General features: G+C 47.4%; 1 protein-coding gene across 1 annotated transcript in view; it reads left to right on the top strand.

Annotated features, from left to right (window-relative positions):
• The window catches only part of ppp1r13ba (protein phosphatase 1, regulatory subunit 13Ba), a 101,596-nt gene that overhangs the window by 39,759 nt on the left and 43,828 nt on the right, over positions 1-18,009 (top strand). Inside the window, exons 5-12 of the mRNA XM_061886344.1 lie at positions 1,477-1,572; positions 4,082-4,138; positions 8,032-8,152; positions 14,097-14,176; positions 14,248-14,409; positions 14,465-14,605; positions 14,673-14,868; positions 15,185-15,322. Of these exons, the coding sequence (XP_061742328.1) occupies positions 1,477-1,572; positions 4,082-4,138; positions 8,032-8,152; positions 14,097-14,176; positions 14,248-14,409; positions 14,465-14,605; positions 14,673-14,868; positions 15,185-15,322 (991 nt within the window). The remainder of the gene's footprint in view (positions 1-1,476; positions 1,573-4,081; positions 4,139-8,031; positions 8,153-14,096; positions 14,177-14,247; positions 14,410-14,464; positions 14,606-14,672; positions 14,869-15,184; positions 15,323-18,009) is intronic.

The raw sequence follows: 18,009 nt of genomic DNA, 5'->3' as shown, positions 1-18,009 counted from the left end.
TATTCCTGTTCCTGTTGTGTAGAAGTTTGGTGATCATCATGTTCCTGTTCCTGTTGTGTAGAATTTTAAAAGTGAATATCATGTTCCTGTTCCTGTTGTGTAGAAGTTTGGTGACCATCATATTCCTGTTCCTGTTGTGTAGAAGTTTGGAAGTGACCATCATGTTCCTGTTCCTGTTGTGTAAAAGTTTGGAAGTCACCATCATGTTCCTGTTCCTGTTGTGTAAAAGTTTGGAAGTCACCATCATGTTCCTGTTCCTGTTGTGTAGAAATTTGGAAGTGAATATCATGTTCCTGTTCCTGTTGTGTAGAAGTTTGGTGACCATCATATTCCTGTTCCTGTTGTGTAGAAGTTTGGAAGTGACCATCATATTCCTGTTCCTGTTGTGTAAAAGTTTGGAAGTCACCATCATGTTCCTGTTCCTGTTGTGTAGAAATTTGGAAGTGAATATCATGTTCCTGTTCCTGTTGTGTAGAAGTTTGGTGACCATCATATTCCTGTTCCTGTTGTGTAGAAGTTTGGTGATAATCATGTTCCTGTTCCTGTTGTGTAGAATTTTAAAAGTGAATATCATGTTCCTGTTCCTGTTGTGTAGAAGTTTGGTGACCATCATATTCCTGTTCCTGTTGTGTAGAAGTTTGGAAGTGACCATCATGTTCCTGTTCCTGTTGTGTAAAAGTTTGGAAGTCACCATCATGTTCCTGTTCCTGTTGTGTAAAAGTTTGGAAGTCACCATCATGTTCCTGTTCCTGTTGTGTAGAAATTTGGAAGTGACCATCATGTTCCTGTTCCTGCTGTGTAGAAGTCTGGAAGTGATCATCATGTTCCTGTTCCTGTTGTGTAGAACTTTGGAAGTGACCATCATGTTCCTGTTCCTGTTGTGTAGAAGTTTGGTGACCATCATGTTCCTGTTCCTGTTGTGTAGAAGTTTGGTGACCATCATGTTCCTGTTTCTGTTGTGTAAACGTTTGGAAGTGACCATCATGTTCCTGTTCCTGTTGTTTTGAAGTGACCATCATGTTCCTGTTCCTGTTTTGTAGAAGTTTGGTGACCATCATGTTCCTGTTCCTGTTGTGTAGAAGTTTGGTGACCATCATGTTCCTGTTTCTGTTGTGTAAACGTTTGGAAGTGACCATCATGTTCCTGTTCCTGTTGTGTAGAAGTTTGGTGACCATCATGTTCCTGTTGTGTACAAGTTTGGTGACCATCATGTTCCTGTTTCTGTTGTGTAAACGTTTGGAAGTGACCATCATGTTCCTGTTCCTGTTGTTTAGAAGTGACCATCGTGTTCCTGTTCCTGTTGTGTAGAAATTTGGAAGTGACCATCATGTTCCTGTTTCTGTTGTGTAAAAGTTTGGAAGTCCCCATCATGTTCCTGATCCTGTTTTGTAGAAGTCTGGAAGTGACCACCATGTTTCTGTTCCTGTTGTGTAAACATTTGGAAGTGACCATCATGTTCCTGTTCCTGTTGTGTAGGTTCCCTGTGCGGAGCTGACCCTCTCCCAGCTGCAGGAGATGGCCACAAGACAGCAGCAACACATGGAAGCTCAGCAACACATGTTGGTGGCCAAGGTGAGTGGTCCTTACACACCTGCACACAGGTGAGTGGTCCTCACACACCTGCATACAGGTGAGTGGTCCTCACACCTGTACACAGGTGAGTGGTCCTCACACACCTGCACACAGGTGAGTGGTCCTCACACACCTGCACACAGGTGAGTGGTTCTCACACACCTGCATACAGGTGAGTGGTCCTCACACACCTGCATACAGGTGAGTGGTCCTCACACACCTGCATACAGGTGAGTGGTCCTCACACACCTGCATACAGGTGAGTGGTCCTCACACCTGTACACAGGTGAGTGGTCCTCACACACCTGCACACAGGTGAGTGGTCCTCACACCTGCACACAGGTGAGTGGTCCTCATACCTGCACACAGGTGAGTGGTCCTCACACCTGCACACAGGTGAGTGGTCCTCACACCTGCACACAGGTGAGTGGTCCTCACACCTGCACACAGGTGAGTGGTCCTCACACCTGCACACAGGTGAGTGGTCGAGTGGTCCTCACACACCTGCACGCAGGTGAGTGGTCCTCACACACCTGCACGCAGGTGAGTGGTCCTCACACACCTGCACGCAGGTGAGTGGTCCTCACACACCTGCACGCAGGTGAGTGGTCCTCACACACCTGCACGCAGGTGAGTGGTCCTCACACACCTGCACGCAGGTGAGTGGTCCTCACACACCTGCACGCAGGTGAGTGGTCCTCACACACCTGCACGCAGGTGAGTGGTCCTCACACACCTGCACGCAGGTGAGTGGTCCTCACACACCTGCACGCAGGTGAGTGGTCCTCACACACCTGCACGCAGGTGAGTGGTCCTCACACACCTGCACGCAGGTGAGTGGTCCTCACACACCTGCACGCAGGTGAGTGGTCCTCACACACCTGCACGCAGGTGAGTGGTCCTCACACACCTGCACGCAGGTGAGTGGTCCTCACACACCTGCACGCAGGTGAGTGGTCCTCACACACCTGCACGCAGGTGAGTGGTCCTCACACACCGGCACGCAGGTGAGTGGTCCTCACACACCTGCACGCAGGTGAGTGGTCCTCACACACCGGCACGCAGGTGAGTGGTCCTCACACACCGGCACGCAGGTGAGTGGTCCTCACACACCGGCACGCAGGTGAGTGGTCCTCACACACCGGCACGCAGGTGAGTGGTCCTCACACACCGGCACGCAGGTGAGTGGTCCTCACACACCGGCACGCAGGTGAGTGGTCCTCACACACCGGCACGCAGGTGAGTGGTCCTCACACACCGGCACGCAGGTGAGTGGTCCTCACACACCGGCACGCAGGTGAGTGGTCCTCACACACCGGCACGCAGGTGAGTGGTCCTCACACACCGGCACGCAGGTGAGTGGTCCTCACACACCGGCACGCAGGTGAGTGGTCCTCACACACCGGCACGCAGGTGAGTGGTCCTCACACACCGGCACGCAGGTGAGTGGTCCTCACACACCGGCACGCAGGTGAGTGGTCCTCACACACCTGCACGCAGGTGAGTGGTCCTCACACACCTGCACGTAGGTGAGTGGTCCTCACACCTGCACGCAGGTGAGTGGTCCTCACACCTGCACGCAAGTGAGTGGTCCTCACACACCTGCACGCAGGTGAGTGGTCCTCACACACCTGCACGCAAGTGAGTGGTCCTCACACACCTGCACACAGGTGAGTGGTCCTCACACACCTGCACACAGGTGAGTGGTCCTCACACACCTGCACACAGGTGAGTGGTCCTCACACACCTGCACACAGGTGAGTGGTCCTCACACACCTGCACACAGGTGAGTGGTCCTCACACACCTGCACACAGGTGAGTGGTCCTCACACACCTGCACACATGTTGTTTAACTGCATAAAATTGTGCATACAGACAAATATTAATGTCTATCGTGGTTGTTTACATTTTTGTAATATATTGATAAACAAGTCTTATTTTTATTTTATAATTAACTAAAATAAATTGTTAAGTTGAATGCATAAAGAAATAAAAACATAGAATAGAATTCAATAGACTAGAAAGTACTTTATTGATCCCTGGGGGAAATTCAGCATATGTGTCATGTCTCTTATTGTGAATGATTAACAGCACATCTCTCTCCATGTTTGCATATTTCCAGTGTGACTGACCTAATAATATGGTCAGAGTGCACTCAGGTCAATCCATGGAAATAACCCAAGGTATTCGGAGCAGAACGTTCAAAATGGGCGACTAAATTTGCGATGTTTAAATCCAATCGTAACCCCGAGAATCGAATCGAATCGAGTGGTGCCCAAAGATTCACGGCCCTACAGTAAAAGGAATACATGAAAGACTAAAGATCATGGGACTACATTGTCGGTGTTTTTTATGGAGACCATGAAGTCATACATTTTATATCGACAGTTATTTAGTCTTTTTAAAGGCAAAATGAGAAGTTGACTCCAAACATCACAGCAAAAACGTTTTATATATATTCTTCATATTTAAGTGATTATGCATTCTTTTCTTTTTCTTGATATTGTAGGAACAGCGGTTGAGGTATCTTCAACAGGGAGGCAGATCCAACCAGGGACTGACACAGGTTAGAACTCACCTATGGACATGGATGCAGCTTTTGGAAGCTAAATCATATGAATTGTATTGTGCATGTAGCTAGTATTTACACTCTTTGATCTTAGCGACCCAAGATGTTCAAAGAGCCATTTTGGAACCAGAAATACAAAAAACAAAATTTTCGGGAGCCGCAAAAAATGAAAAGTCTTATATAAGTGTTATAATGAAGGCAACGCATGGTGTAAGTGTCTATATTAGCCTACTATCAAAATGACTTTAAAAGTCTTATATAAGTGTTATAATGAAGGCAACACATGATGTAAGTGTCTATATTAGCCTACTATCAAAATGACTTTAAAAGTCTTATATAAGTGTTATAATGAAGACAACACATGATGTAAGTGTCTATATTAGCCTACTATCAAAATTACCTTAAAAGTCTTATATAAGTGTTATAATGAAGGCAACACATGATGTAAGTGTCTATATTAGCCTACTATCAAAATGACTTTAAAAGTCTTATATAAGTGTTATAATGAAGACAACACATGATGTAAGTGTCTATATTAGCCTACTATCAAAATGACTTTAAAAGTCTTATATAAGTGTTATAATGAAGGCAACACTTGATGTAAGTGTCTATATTAGCCTACTATCAAAATGACTTCAAAAGTCTTATATAAGTGTTATAATGAAGGCAACACATGATGTAAGTGTCTATATTAGCCTACTATCCAAATGACTTTTTAAGTCTTATGTAAGTGTTATAATGAAGTCAAAACATGATATAAGTATCTATATTAGCCTACTATCAAAATGACTTTTAAAGTCTTATGTAAGTGTTATAATGAAGACAACACATGATGTAAGTGTCTATATTAGCCTACTATCTGTAACGATGTGTCACTTCATTTCTGTTAGTTTTTTGTGTTTTTTGTATTTACTTCCGGTTCAGTGCTCTTATTTTGTTGTATTTCCTGTTTTTATTCACGGAGCACTATTTTTCTCTTTTCGTTGATTGGCAGCGGTTCACACCTGCTGTCAATCACACTAGTGTCTATTTATGTTTCACTCGAGCACTCCTCAGTGCTCGATGATAATATTATGTTGAGAACGTTTATCTGCACGACTGCTTTATGTTTGCTTTTGTTATTTTCTTTTGTGTATTAAATTCATCTTACCTCCACGCAACTCTCCTGGATTCTTGCATACTCGGGGACACACAACTGCAGCCATGCGACATCCCAACAGTATCATCGAGCCAGAAGAAAGTGTCCTCGCGAGAATCCCTGTCGGCAATCCTCAGCCGACGTTCTGGACCGCACAATTCCTGGAGGACTTGAAGGCCAGGTTTGTGCGGTCCCAGCCAACAGATGCGGACCCTCTCCCCGCGGCAACGCCACCGGCTTCGGCTCTCCGACCGGCGCGTCCCCCGCCGCCATCTTTCCTCTCGGCTCGACGGCTGACTACGGCTCTCCGACCAGCACGTCCGCCACTTCCTGCATGCCTCGCGGCTCCCGCGGCAACGCTACCGGCTACGGCTCACCGACCGGCGCGTCCTCCGCCGCCATCCTTCCTCTCGGCAACGCTGCCGGCTACGTCTCACCGACCGGCGCGCCCACCTCCTCCTTCACGTCTCGCGGCTCCTGCGGCTCCGTCGCCTACTGCGGCTCTCCGACCGGCACGTCCGCCGCCGCCATCCTTCCCGTCGTCTGCTGAGCTGCTTCTCCCTGCTCCTACGCAGCTTCCAGCGGCTGCTCCCCGGCTGCTCTTTCTGCCAGCTCCCGCTCTCTTTTTTGGATCGCCGAGAGCTCCAGTGGAGCCCACAGTGAGGTCACTTTTGTCCTCCTGCTGGGACTCGGCGCGGGACGTGTCTTCGTCCCTCTTCCTGGCCTCCTCCCGCCCGTCCCTGGTTTTCGCACCGGGGGACGCCGACGAGCAGGCATGTCTTCCCGCAAGTGTGGACGGTTTCTGGCAGCCGCCTAGTGGAGGGGGGCCCACAATACACTGCGGTGCAGCCAGGCACACACCGCTGTCATCTTCGCAAGCGTCTCCTTCCACGGAGACATCTACGTGCCTGGCGGGCTTTCGCACAGCCCCAACGCCGGCTCCACGCCTAGCCCCTACGCCGGCTCCACGCCTAGCCCCTACGCCGGCTCCACGCCTAGCCCCTACGCCGGCTCCACGCCTAGCCCCTACGCCGGCTCCACGCCTAGCCCCAACGCCGGCTCCACGCCGAGTTCCAACGCCGGCTCCACGCACAGCTGCAACGCTGACATCAGCAGCACTACGCACGGCTCCACCGCCAAGAGCAGCACCACGCCGGGCTTCGTCACCGCCGGCATCCGCTACTCCTCGGCCGGCATTTGCTGCTCCTCGCCCGGCGTCATCATCTGCCGCTTTCACGCCGCCGATGACATCCGCCGCTTTCACGCCGCCGATGACATCCGCCGCTTTCACGCCGCCGATGACATCCGCCGCTTTCACGCCGCCGATGACATCCGCCGCTTTCACGCCGCCGATGACATCTGCCACTTCCACGCCGTTGATGACGCCTGCGGTTTCCACGCCGCCGGTTACGTCTTCTGCTTCCCGGCCTGCTTCAGCGCGCCCGCTTCTACGTCGGCCGTGGATGTGGCCGTGCCCTGCGCACTCTCCTCTTTTTCGGCCAGTGATTTGGCCGTTCCCTGGCCGCCCGCCTCGCCAGTTCCAGCGGCGCTCTACGCGGCGCCGCCACCTGACTTTCCCTCGCTGGCTGCGGGGACACGAGGTTTGGCAACCCTCCACCAAATCCTCCCTCCACCCTCCCTTACATTTTGGACTTTTTTCCATTTTTTTTTCTTTCCCAGGGAACATCTGGTATCTGTTCCTTGAGGGGGAGGTCCTGTAACGATGTGTCACTTCATTTCTGTTAGTTTTTTGTGTTTTTGTATTTACTTCCGGTTCAGTGCTCTTATTTTGTTGTATTTCCTGTTTTTATTCACGGAGCACTATTTTTCTCTTTTCGTTGATTGGCAGCGGTTCACACCTGCTGTCAATCACACTAGTGTCTATTTATGTTTCACTCGAGCACTCCTCAGTGCTCGATGATAATATTATGTTGAGAACGTTTATCTGCACGACTGCTTTATGTTTGCTTTTGTTATTTTCTTTTGTGTATTAAATTCATCTTACCTCCACGCAACTCTCCTGGATTCTTGCATACTCGGGGACACACAACTGCAGCCATGCGACATCCCAACACTATCAAAATGACTTTAAAAGTTTTATATAAGTGTTATAATGAAGACAACACATGATGTAAGTGTCTATATTAGCCTACTATCAAAATGACTTTAAAAGTCTTATATAAGTGTTATAATGAAGACAACACATGATGTAAGTGTCTATATTAGCCTACTATCAAAATGACTTCAAAAGTCTTATATAAGTGTTATAGTAAAGACAACACATGATGTAAGTGTCTATATTAGCCTACTATCCAAATGACTTTTAAAGTCTTATGTAAGTGTTATAATGAAGACAACACATGATGTAAGTGTCTATATTAGCCTACTATCAAAATGACTTTTAAAGTCTTATGTAAGTGTTATAATGAAGACAACACATGATGTAAGTGTCTATATTAGCCTACTATCAAAATTACTTTGAAAGTCTTATATAAGTGTTATAATGAAGTCAAAACATGATATAAGTGTCTATATTAGCCTACTATCAAAATGACTGTAAAAGTCTTATATAAGTGTTATAATGAAGACAACACATGATGTAAGTGTCTATATTAGTTGTATTAGCCTACTATCAAAATGACAAATAAGTAATTCATTGATTGATTTATTATTATTAATTAGACAACTCTAAGTTTTTAGTTGTCGCAGAACAGCTTGATGTTGTCCGCCATGTTTTTTGATCCTTGTTCAGTCGGAAGCTGAGAAGCTACAGCGGCTGAAGGAGCGAGTGGAGACCCAGGAGGCAAAGCTGAAGAAGATCCGAGCCATGAGAGGACAAGTGGACTACAGCAAACTGATCAACGGCAACCTCTGTAAGTCTGTCTCCTATTTATCAACTGTTGATCACTTGACAATAATTCAATATTTATGTGTATTGACAACTGAACTCAAAAAGAGGGAATGTCATAAGCGGGATAAGGAACACACCTTTGAATTTTGGGGGAGATCTGTGTCCTTTCTGCCTTGTTTCCTTTGGTTTACGTTACATGCTAGCGTGCATGCTCGTGTCCCCGCCTCCGCCCACAGAGGCAAAGAGACTAAATGACTGACGTGAAGGTGAATTTATGCTGAGACCGAGGCAAAGACTGAACCGCTGGCAGTCGGTGTAGGTAGGTAGGTAGGTAGGTAGGTAGGTAGGTACATAGGTAGGTAGGTAGGTAGGTAGGTAGGTAGGTACATAGGTAGGTAGGCAGACAGATGGGTAGGCAGGTAGGCAGATAGGTAGGTAGGTAGGTAGATAGATAAGTAGGCAGGTAGGTAGGTAGGTAGGTAGGTAGGTAGGTAGGTAGGCAGACAGATAGGTAGGCAGGTAGATTGGTAGGTAGGCAGGTAGGTAGGTAGGCAGACATAGGTAGGTAGGTAGGTAGGTAGGCAGATAGATAGGTAGGTAGGTAGGTACATAGGTAGGTAGGTAGGTAGCTAGGTAGGTAGGTAGGTCGGTCGGTCGGTAGGCAGGTAGGTACGTAGGTAGGTAGGCAGGTAGGCAGGCAGGCAGGCAGGCAGGCAGGCAGGTAGGTAGGTAGGCAGGTAGGTAGGTAGGCAGGTAGGTAGGTAGGCAGACAGATAAGTAGGTAGGTAGGCAGATAGATAGGTACGTAGGTAGGTACATAGGTAGGTAGGTAGGTAGGTCGGTAGGTACTTAGGTAGGTAGGCAGGCAGGTAGGTAGGTAGGTAGGTAGGTAGGTAGGTAGGTCGGTAGGCAGGCAGGCAGGGAGGTTGGTAGGTAGTTGGCAGGTAGGTAGGTAGGCAGATAGATAGGTAGGTAGGTAGGTAGGTACATAGGTAGGTAGGTAGGTACATAGGTAGGTAGGTAGGTAGGTAGGTAGATAGATAGGTAGGTAGGTAGGTAGGTAGGTAGGTAGGCAGGCAGGCAGATAGATAGGTAGGTAGGTAGGTAGGCAGGCAGATAGATAGGTAGGTAGGTAGTTGGTAGGTAGGTATATAGGTAGGTAGATAGATAGATAGATAGGTAGGTAGGCAGGCAGATAGATAGGTAGGTAGGTAGGTAGGTAGGTAGGTCGGTAGGCAGGGAGGTAGGTAGGTAGTTGGCAGGTAGGTAGGTAGGCAGATAGATAGGTAGGTAGGTAGGTACATAGGTAGGTAGGTAGGTACATAGGTAGGTAGGTAGGTAGGTAGGTAGGCAGGTAGGTAGGTAGGTAGGTAGATAGATAGGTAGGTAGGTAGGTAGGTAGGCAGGCAGATAGATAGGTAGGTAGGCAGGCAGATAGATAGGTAGGTAGGTCGGTAGGCAGGGAGGTAGGTAGGTAGTTGGCAGGTAGGTAGGTAGGCAGATAGGTAGGTAGGTAGGTAGGTACATAGGTAGGTAGGTAGGTACATAGGTAGGTAGGTAGGTAGGTACATAGGTAGGTAGGTAGGTAGGCAGGTAGGTAGGTAGGTAGATAGATAGGTAGGTAGGTAGGCAGGCAGATAGATAGGTAGGTAGGTAGGTAGGTAGGCAGGCAGATAGATAGGTAGGTAGGTAGTTGATAGGTAGGTATATAGGTAGGTAGATAGATAGATAGGTAGGTAGGCAGGCAGGCAGATAGATAGGTAGGTAGGTAGGTAGGCAGGTAGGTAGGTAGGTAGGTAGATAGATAAGTAGGCAGGTAGGTAGGTAGGTAGGTAGGTAGGTAGGTAGGCAGGTAGGTAGGTAGGTAGGTAGGTAGGTAGGTAGGCAGACAGAGATAGGTAGGTAGGTAGGTAGGTAGGTAGGTAGATAGATAAGTAGGCAGGTAGGTAGGTAGGTAGGTAGGCAGACAGATAGGTAGGTAGGTAGGCAGACAGATAGGTAGGTAAGTAGGCAGGTAGGTAGGTAGGTAGATAGATAAGTAGGCAGGTAGGTAGGTAGGTAGGTAGGCAGGTAGGCAGACAGATAGATAGGTAGGTAGGTAGGTAGGTAGGTAGGTAGGTAGGTAGGTAGGTAGGTAGGTAGGCAGGTAGGTAGGTAGGTAGGTAGGTAGGTAGATAAGTAGGTAGGTAGGTAGGTAGGTAGGCAGGTAGGTATTTATTGTCATTGCAGAAGTACAACAGAACTTTGTTTTCAGCCCAAACCCGTTGAAGATGAGACAAACAAACAGTTACAGAACAAGAACGCTGATGGGTCGCCGCAAGGCACCCCGTAAAAAATGGGAAAAAGGTCAACGCTTGGGAAGGATGAGTAAACAAATACAATCGAGACTAAGAGGCTGAGTCTGGAGTGGGAAACCCCCTCCATAGTAAAGCACATATACATATAACAACATACATCTGGAGACTTGGGTGTGATGGGAGCTGGGCGGCTGAGGACAGGACACTTGGTGGTCCCGTCCTCGGCTACATCAGCTCGCTCTTGGGACGTGGAATGTCACCTCGCTGAGGGGAGAAGGAGCCTGAGTTAGTGCGCAAGGTGGAGAAGTTCTGGACTCACTTCGACCTACACAAAGGGCTCTGGAACCAGTTCTCTCAAGAGGGGCTGGACTCTTTTCCACACTGGCGTGTGTCGCCCGGAAAAGGGCGGGGATGTGGTCCTGATGGCTTCATCTGACCGGGATCTTCAGTTCTCACTGGATCGGTTCGCAGCAGAGTGTGAAGCGACCGGAATGAGAATCAGCACCTCCAAGTCCGAGTCCATGGTTCTCGCCCGGAAAAGGGAGGAGTTCAAGTACCTCGGAGTCTTGTTCACGAGTGAGGGAAGAGTGGATGGTGAGATAAGGTGCGGCGTCTTCAGTGATGCAGACGCTGTATCAATCCGTTGTGGTGAAGAAGGAGCTGAGCCGGAAGGCAAAGCTCTCAATTTACCGGTCGATCTACGTTCCCATCCTCACCTATGGTCATGAGTTTTGGGTCATGGCCGAAAGGATAAGATCACGGGTACAAGCGGCCCAAATGAGTTTCCTCCACCGGGTGGTGGGTCTCTCCCTTAGAGATAGGGTGAGAAGCTCTGCCATCCGGGAGGAACTCAAAGTAAAGCCGCTGCTCCTCCACATGGAGAGGAGCCAGATGAAGTGGTTCGATGCCCCCCAAACCGGTGTCTAGGGCACGTCCGACCAGTAGGAGGCCACGGGGAAGACCCAGGACAGGTTGGGAAAACTATGTCTCCTGGCTGACCTGGGAACGACTTGGGGAGGAGCTCGACCAGGGGTAGGGAACCTATGGCTCTAGAGCCAGATGTGGCTCTTTTGATGACTGCATCTGGCTCTCAGATAAATCTGAGCTGACGTTGCTTAACACGATAAATAATGAATAATTCCACTTGTAATCACAGTGTTAAAAATAATGTTAAAATTATAAAACATTCTCATGCATTTTTAATCCATCCATCCGTTTTCTACTGCACCTGTTCAAGAAGTTGCGTTACTGGTAAGAAGTTATTTATTTATTATTGGTTAGTGTGGGGCTTGCCCTCCTGGGGGTTCTTCAGACCCCCAAGCACCGACATGAGAGCCTGTTTCAGGGTTACAATATTGTTTTATTTTTCAATAAGTCTCTCAGTTGCTTTCCAGCAATAGTATTTCCAGCCCCAACCCAGTCTCTCCTCCTGGCTGCTGCTTAGAACAGAGTGACAGGTGATTAGATAACAAGGCCCAGCTGGGCCATCTACGCACCCAATCCAATCCAATCCACTTTATTTATATAGCACATTTAAACAACAATAAAGTTTCCAAAGTGCTGCACAGCCATGTTAAAAACAATATTATGCTCCATCAATGACTGAATAAAACAAAAAATGAATAAAAATAAAACCAATAAAAACAATATAAAACAAATATGATTAAAAACTGTTTTAAAGGGTAAAATCAATTAAAACAGTAAAATAAAAATAAAAGTGTATAAAAAACACAGAGGACCACACAACTCACGTAGTGTTAAAAGCCAAAGAATAAAAGTGGGTCTTAAGACGAGACTTAAAACAGTCCACTGTGGGAGCAGTTCTAACATGGAGGGGCAGAGTGTTCCAGAGCTTAGGGCCGACCACAGAGAAGGCCCTGCCTCCCCTGGTCTTAAGTCTGGTCTTGGGCACCACGAGCTGGAGCTGGCTTTCGGACCTCAGAGCGCACGCAGGAATGTAAATCTGGATGAGGTCCGAGATATTATGAGGTGCCAGTCCATGTAAAGATTTAAAAACAAACAGCAATGTTTTAAAATCAATTCTAAAATGAACAGGGAGCCAGCGCAAACTCTGAAGAATTGGGGTTATATGCTGGTGTTTCCTGGCCCCTGTTAAAAGTCTTGCTGCTGCGTTCTGGACTAACTGCAACCGGGAGAGAGCTTTTTGGCTAATGCCAGCATAAAGTGCATTGCAGTAGTCCAGGCCACTTGGAATAAAAGCATGCACCACTTCTTCAAAAAGGTTAAAAGATAAAAACGGTTTTACCTTTGCTAAAAGACGAAGGTGATAAAAACACGATTTTAAAACGCCATTGACTTGTTTGTCTAGTTTAAAATGGCTGTCTATAGTGACGCCAAGGCTGGTGACTTTGGGACACACATCATTTTGCAATAGTCCCAAGTCAGTGAGGGCCGGACCAAAAACTAAAATTTCCGTTTTTCCCTCATTCATTATTAAAAAATTCTGGGCTAACCAAGCCAACCCGTCGCTGCAGGCCCGCAGGCCACGCCCCCTCCACAGCTGGCTTCAGAATAACAATGTTATTACAAAGAATAAGAGACCTGTTATACTCTAGAAATGTTGGTCTTACTTAAAAATGTACGTGTTTAGTTGTGTTCAGTGTTAAAAAAAAATTATATGGCTCTTACAGAAATATATTTTTAAATATTTGGCTTTTTGGCTCTCTCAGCCAAAAAGGTTCCCGACCCCTGAGCTAGACGAAGTGGCCGTGGAGAGGCGAGTCTGGGCTTCTCTGCTTAGGCGGAAAAAATGAATGGATGGATGGATTTATGCGTCTGTTGTGATCAATCAATCAATCAATGTTTATTTATATAGCCCCAAATCACAAATGTCTCAAAGGACTGCACAAATCATTACGACTACGACATCCTCGGAAGAACCCACAAAAGGGCAAGGAAAACTCACACCCAGTGGGCAGGGAGAATTCACATTCAGTGGGGCGCCAGTGACAATGCTGACTATGAGAAACCTTGGAGAGGACCTCAGATGTGGGCAACCCCCCCCCCCCTCTAGGGGACCGAAAGCAATGGATGTCGAGCGGGTCTAACATGATACTGTGAAAGTTCAATCCATAGTGGCTCCAACACAGCCGCGAGAGTTCAGTTCAAGCGGATCCAAGACAGCAGCGAGAGTCCCGTCCACAGGAAACCATCTCAAGCGGATCAGCAGCGTAGAGATGTCCCCAACCGATACAGGCGAGCGGTCCATCCTGGGTCCCGACGAGCGGTCCATCCTGGGTCTCGACTCTGGACAGCCAGTACTTCATCCATGGTCATCTGACCGGACCCCCTCCACAAGGGAGGGGGGGACATAGGAGAGAGAAAAGAAGCGGCAGATCAACTGGTCTAAAAAGGAGGTCTATTTAAAGGCTAGAGTATACAGATGAGTTTTAAGGTGAGACTTAAATGCTTCTACTGAGGTAGCATCTCGAACTGTTACCGGGAGGGCATTCCAGAGTACTGGAGCCCGAACGGAAAACGCTCTATAGCCCGCAGACTTTTTTTGGGCTCTAGGAATCACTAATAAGCCGGAGTGATGAATAATTGTGCTGTCAAATGTAATACTGCTGCCAACTTGTGTTATAATTTCACACCCAAATATCAAGAACATCTTGACCCAATCACATCTTTTACTTTGTCTGTGTCCAGCCGCAGAGATTGACCACGTGAGCAACCTGTTTCAAGAGAAGCAGGCAGAGCTGCAGTCTGCCGTGGTCCGAGTCGACCAGGTAACCTTTTGTCTTGAAGGAGTCACATTCTCGCCGTCCCTGGGAATAATTTGTCACCTATTTTTAAACAGCTGACCCAACAGCTGGAAGACCTGAGGAAAGGACGCCTTCAAATGCATTCCGCCGCGTCCCAGAAGGGGACACTCACCAGGGGCGTGACCGCCGGGATGAAAGGGTCTCCGCTATCAGGCACCGCGGCTTTGGAACTGAGGAAACTCTACCAAGAGTTACAGGTAAAAAAGTACGATTTCCAAAAAGGGGAGAAGACTTCTAATGCTGTGGTACCAGGCTCGTAACCATCACAACCTGGAGCGCGGCAGCAAGTTTGCCCAGAGCAAGGAGCTGCTGAACAAGAAGAACAGCCAGGTGACAGCCATGGACCAGCGCATTGGAGACCTGAGGGAGCGACTGCATAAGAAACGAGCAGAAGTACGATACTCTTGAGCTTCCCAAACAGACGACAATGTGTCCACCTGCTCCGTCTTTCACTCTGTAGTTGGCTCGCATGAACGGAGGAGGCCCGGCCTTTCCTCAAAGTTCTGCCCGTCCCAGCGGTGGAGTCTCAGGCCGAGTGGCTGCAGTTTGCCCCTACGTCAAAGCTCCACCAGAAGGGGGACAGGAAGTCGGATACAAGCTCTCGCCCGACCCGTCGCCCAAAGCCACTCCGCTCACTCACATCCGCTCCTTGTCGGGTATGTTTGAAACCACTTTTCTACAACTTAAGATTTGTTTACTTCCTGTCAGATCTGTTCTCTCTAACTGGCTGCTTTTCTCCTTCCTCTTCCTGACCGTTTGCACCCTCCTCCCCCTTTCATCCGTCGTCGTTTCCGTCTTCATCCTTACTTGTTACCTTGTCACTCTTGCTATGATGCCATTTCACTGCCATCATACCGCCCCTGATTGGTTGGTCCTGGTCCTGGTCCTGGTCCTGGTGCGGCCACCGTTGTCCTGTTGGCTGTGTGGTGTGTTTCCGTTGTTGTTACTGTGCTGATGGCCGTGGTCAAACAGACGAGGACAGGAGTGGCGTCAGGAAGCCTCCCAGTCAATGGCAAGTGTCAGATTTAGACATCGTCCTGTCAGATGGAAACGACACCTGCCAAGGGCCTCGGTCTCCCCAGGGGTTCAAGAGTGACACTAACAGCGCCAGTGAGTGTTTGAGGGGGAAACTTCCTCTACAGCCTCCCAAAGACAATATGTTTCATGTTCACGCTAAGAAACTTCATTTTTTGGTGCAAATAATTAAGAACTTACAATTTAATGGCAGCAACACATTGCTAAAAAGGCATTTTTACCAGTGTGTTACATGGCCTTTCCTTTTAACAACACTCAGTAAAGGTTTGGGAACTGAGGAGACACATTTTTGAAGTGGAATTCTTTCCCATTCTTGCTTGATGTACAGCTTAAGTTGTTCAACTGTCTCCCTTCTCTTATTTTAGGTTTCTGGGTGTTGTTGATAAATGGCTTAGGCTTTGCATAGTAGAGTTTTGTACAGTTTAAGTTGTTCAATGGTCTCCCTTCTCATATTTTAGCCTTCATATTGCACCACACATTTTCAATGTCTGGACTACAGGCAGGCCAGTCTAGTACCTGCACTCTTTGACTATGAAGCCACGCTGTTGTAACACGCGGCTCTGCATCGTTTTGCTGAAATAAGCAGGGGCGTCCATGATAATGTGTTGCTCCAAAAGCTGTATGTACTTTTCAGCATTAATGGTGCCTTCACAGATGTGTAAGTTACCCATGCCTTGGCCACTAATGCCATCACACATGCTGACTTTTACACTTTCACCCTAGAACAGTCCGGATGGTTCTTTTATTCTTTGGTCCGGAGGACACGACGTCCACAGTTTCCACAAACAATTTGAAATGTGGACTCGTCAGACCTAAGAACACTTTTCCACTTTTCAACAGTCCATCTTAGATGAGCTCAGGCCCAGCGAAGCGTCTCTGGGTGTTGTTGATACATGGCATTGGCTTTGCATAGTAGAGTTTGAACTTGCATTTACAGATGTAGCGACAAACTGTAGTTACTGACTGTGTTTTTCTGAAGTGTTCCTGAGCCCATGTGGGGATATCCTTTACGCACTGATGTCGCTTTTCGATGCAGTACCGCCTGAGGGATGTTTTTGGCCTTTCCGCTTACGTGCAGTGATTTCTCCAGATTCTCTGAACCTTTTGACGATATTACGGAGCGTAGATGGTGAAATCCCTAAATTCCTTGCAATAGCTGCTTGAGAAATGTTGTTCTTAAACAATTTGCTCAGGCATTTGTTGACAAAGTGATGACCCTCGCCCCGTCCTTGTTTGTGAACGATTGAAGCATTTCATGGAAGCTGCTTTTATAGCCAATCATGGCACCCAACTGTTCCCTATCAGCCTGTTCACCTGTAGGATGTTCCAAATAAGTCTTTTATGAGCATTCCTCAACATTCGCCGTCTTTTTTGCCACATGTGCCAGCTTTTTTGAAAGATATTGCAGGCATCAAATTCCAAATGAGTTAATATTTGCAAAAACTAACACATTTTACCAGTTCCAAAGTTAAATATCTTGTCTTTGCTGTCTATTCATTTGAATGTAAGTTGAAAATGATTTCTTGTATTGTCTTTTTATTTACCATTTACACAAAGTGACAACTTCACAGCTTTTGGGGTTTGTAGTATCTTAAATTTGTGTTCGGTGTAAATGGAACAGGTGGTAGCGCGTCATAGTGGGTTAGAAAAGGGGCACAAGCGGGCGCAGAGAAGAGCAAACGGCCGTAACAAAGGCACATCAAAAGATACCGGTATGGCGGTATTGTTTCGAATATATCCAGCTTTCTAAAATATATCAATCAATCAATCAATGTTTACTTATATAGCCCTAAATCACTAGTGTCTCAAAGGGCTGCACAAACCACCACGACATCCTCGGTAGGCCCACATAAGGGCAAGGAAATCTCACACCCAGTGGGACATCGGTGACAATGATGACTATGAGAACCTTGGAGAGGACGAAAGCAATGGATGTCGAGCGGGTCTAACATGATACTGTGAAAGTTCAATCCACAATGGATCCAACACAGTCGCGAGAGTCCAGTCCAAAGCGGATCCAACACAGCAGCGAGAGTCCCGTTCACAGCGGAGCCAGCAGGAAACCATCCCAAGTGGAGGCGGATCAGCAACGCAGAGATGTCCCCAGCCGATACACAGGCAAGCAGTACATGGCCACCGGATCGGACCGGACCCCCTCCACAAGGGAGAGTGGGACATAGAAGAAAAAGAAAAGAAACGGCAGATCAACTGGTCTAAAAAGGGAGTCTATTTAAAGGCTAGAGTATACAAATGAGTTTTAAGGTGAGACTTAAGCATTATCAGCATTAAGTATAATTCCGATGTATCGCGCAGCCATACAGCTCACTAACTACTATGGATCTCTCTGGACGATTCAATTCGCATCTCGATACATGGGTTCCGATGCGTTTCAAAAATGATAACTTTATCAAACAGAACCATTTGTTGCGATTCGATTTAGCGTACGAACGATTCTTGTGCGTATGCTCCTCATGCCAGAGGATAAATAGTTCGGACCTTGGCACCAAACGCTAAGTCTATGATCATGAAGTGATGAAAACCACTCGTCTTCTAAGACGTCATGACTTCAATAAGTAATTTTACCCACAGGGAGTTTGCATTCAATTTAACAGTCCAACAAATTAATGCTGCCATTATGTCGCCATTTATTGGTAAGTTATTCTGGTCGATGCATACTTGCCAACCCTCCTGGAGTTCCCGGGCAGACTCCCGAAATTCAGCGCCTCTCCCGAAAAATTCCCGGGACAAATTTTGTCCCGAAA

The sequence above is a fragment of the Nerophis ophidion genome, linkage group LG24, assembly GCF_033978795.1.
Source record: "Nerophis ophidion isolate RoL-2023_Sa linkage group LG24, RoL_Noph_v1.0, whole genome shotgun sequence".
In the NCBI taxonomy this organism is placed as follows: domain Eukaryota; kingdom Metazoa; phylum Chordata; class Actinopteri; order Syngnathiformes; family Syngnathidae; genus Nerophis; species Nerophis ophidion.
The sequence above is the reverse complement of the archived record's forward strand: the minus strand, read 5'-3'. Positions and strand labels throughout refer to the sequence as shown.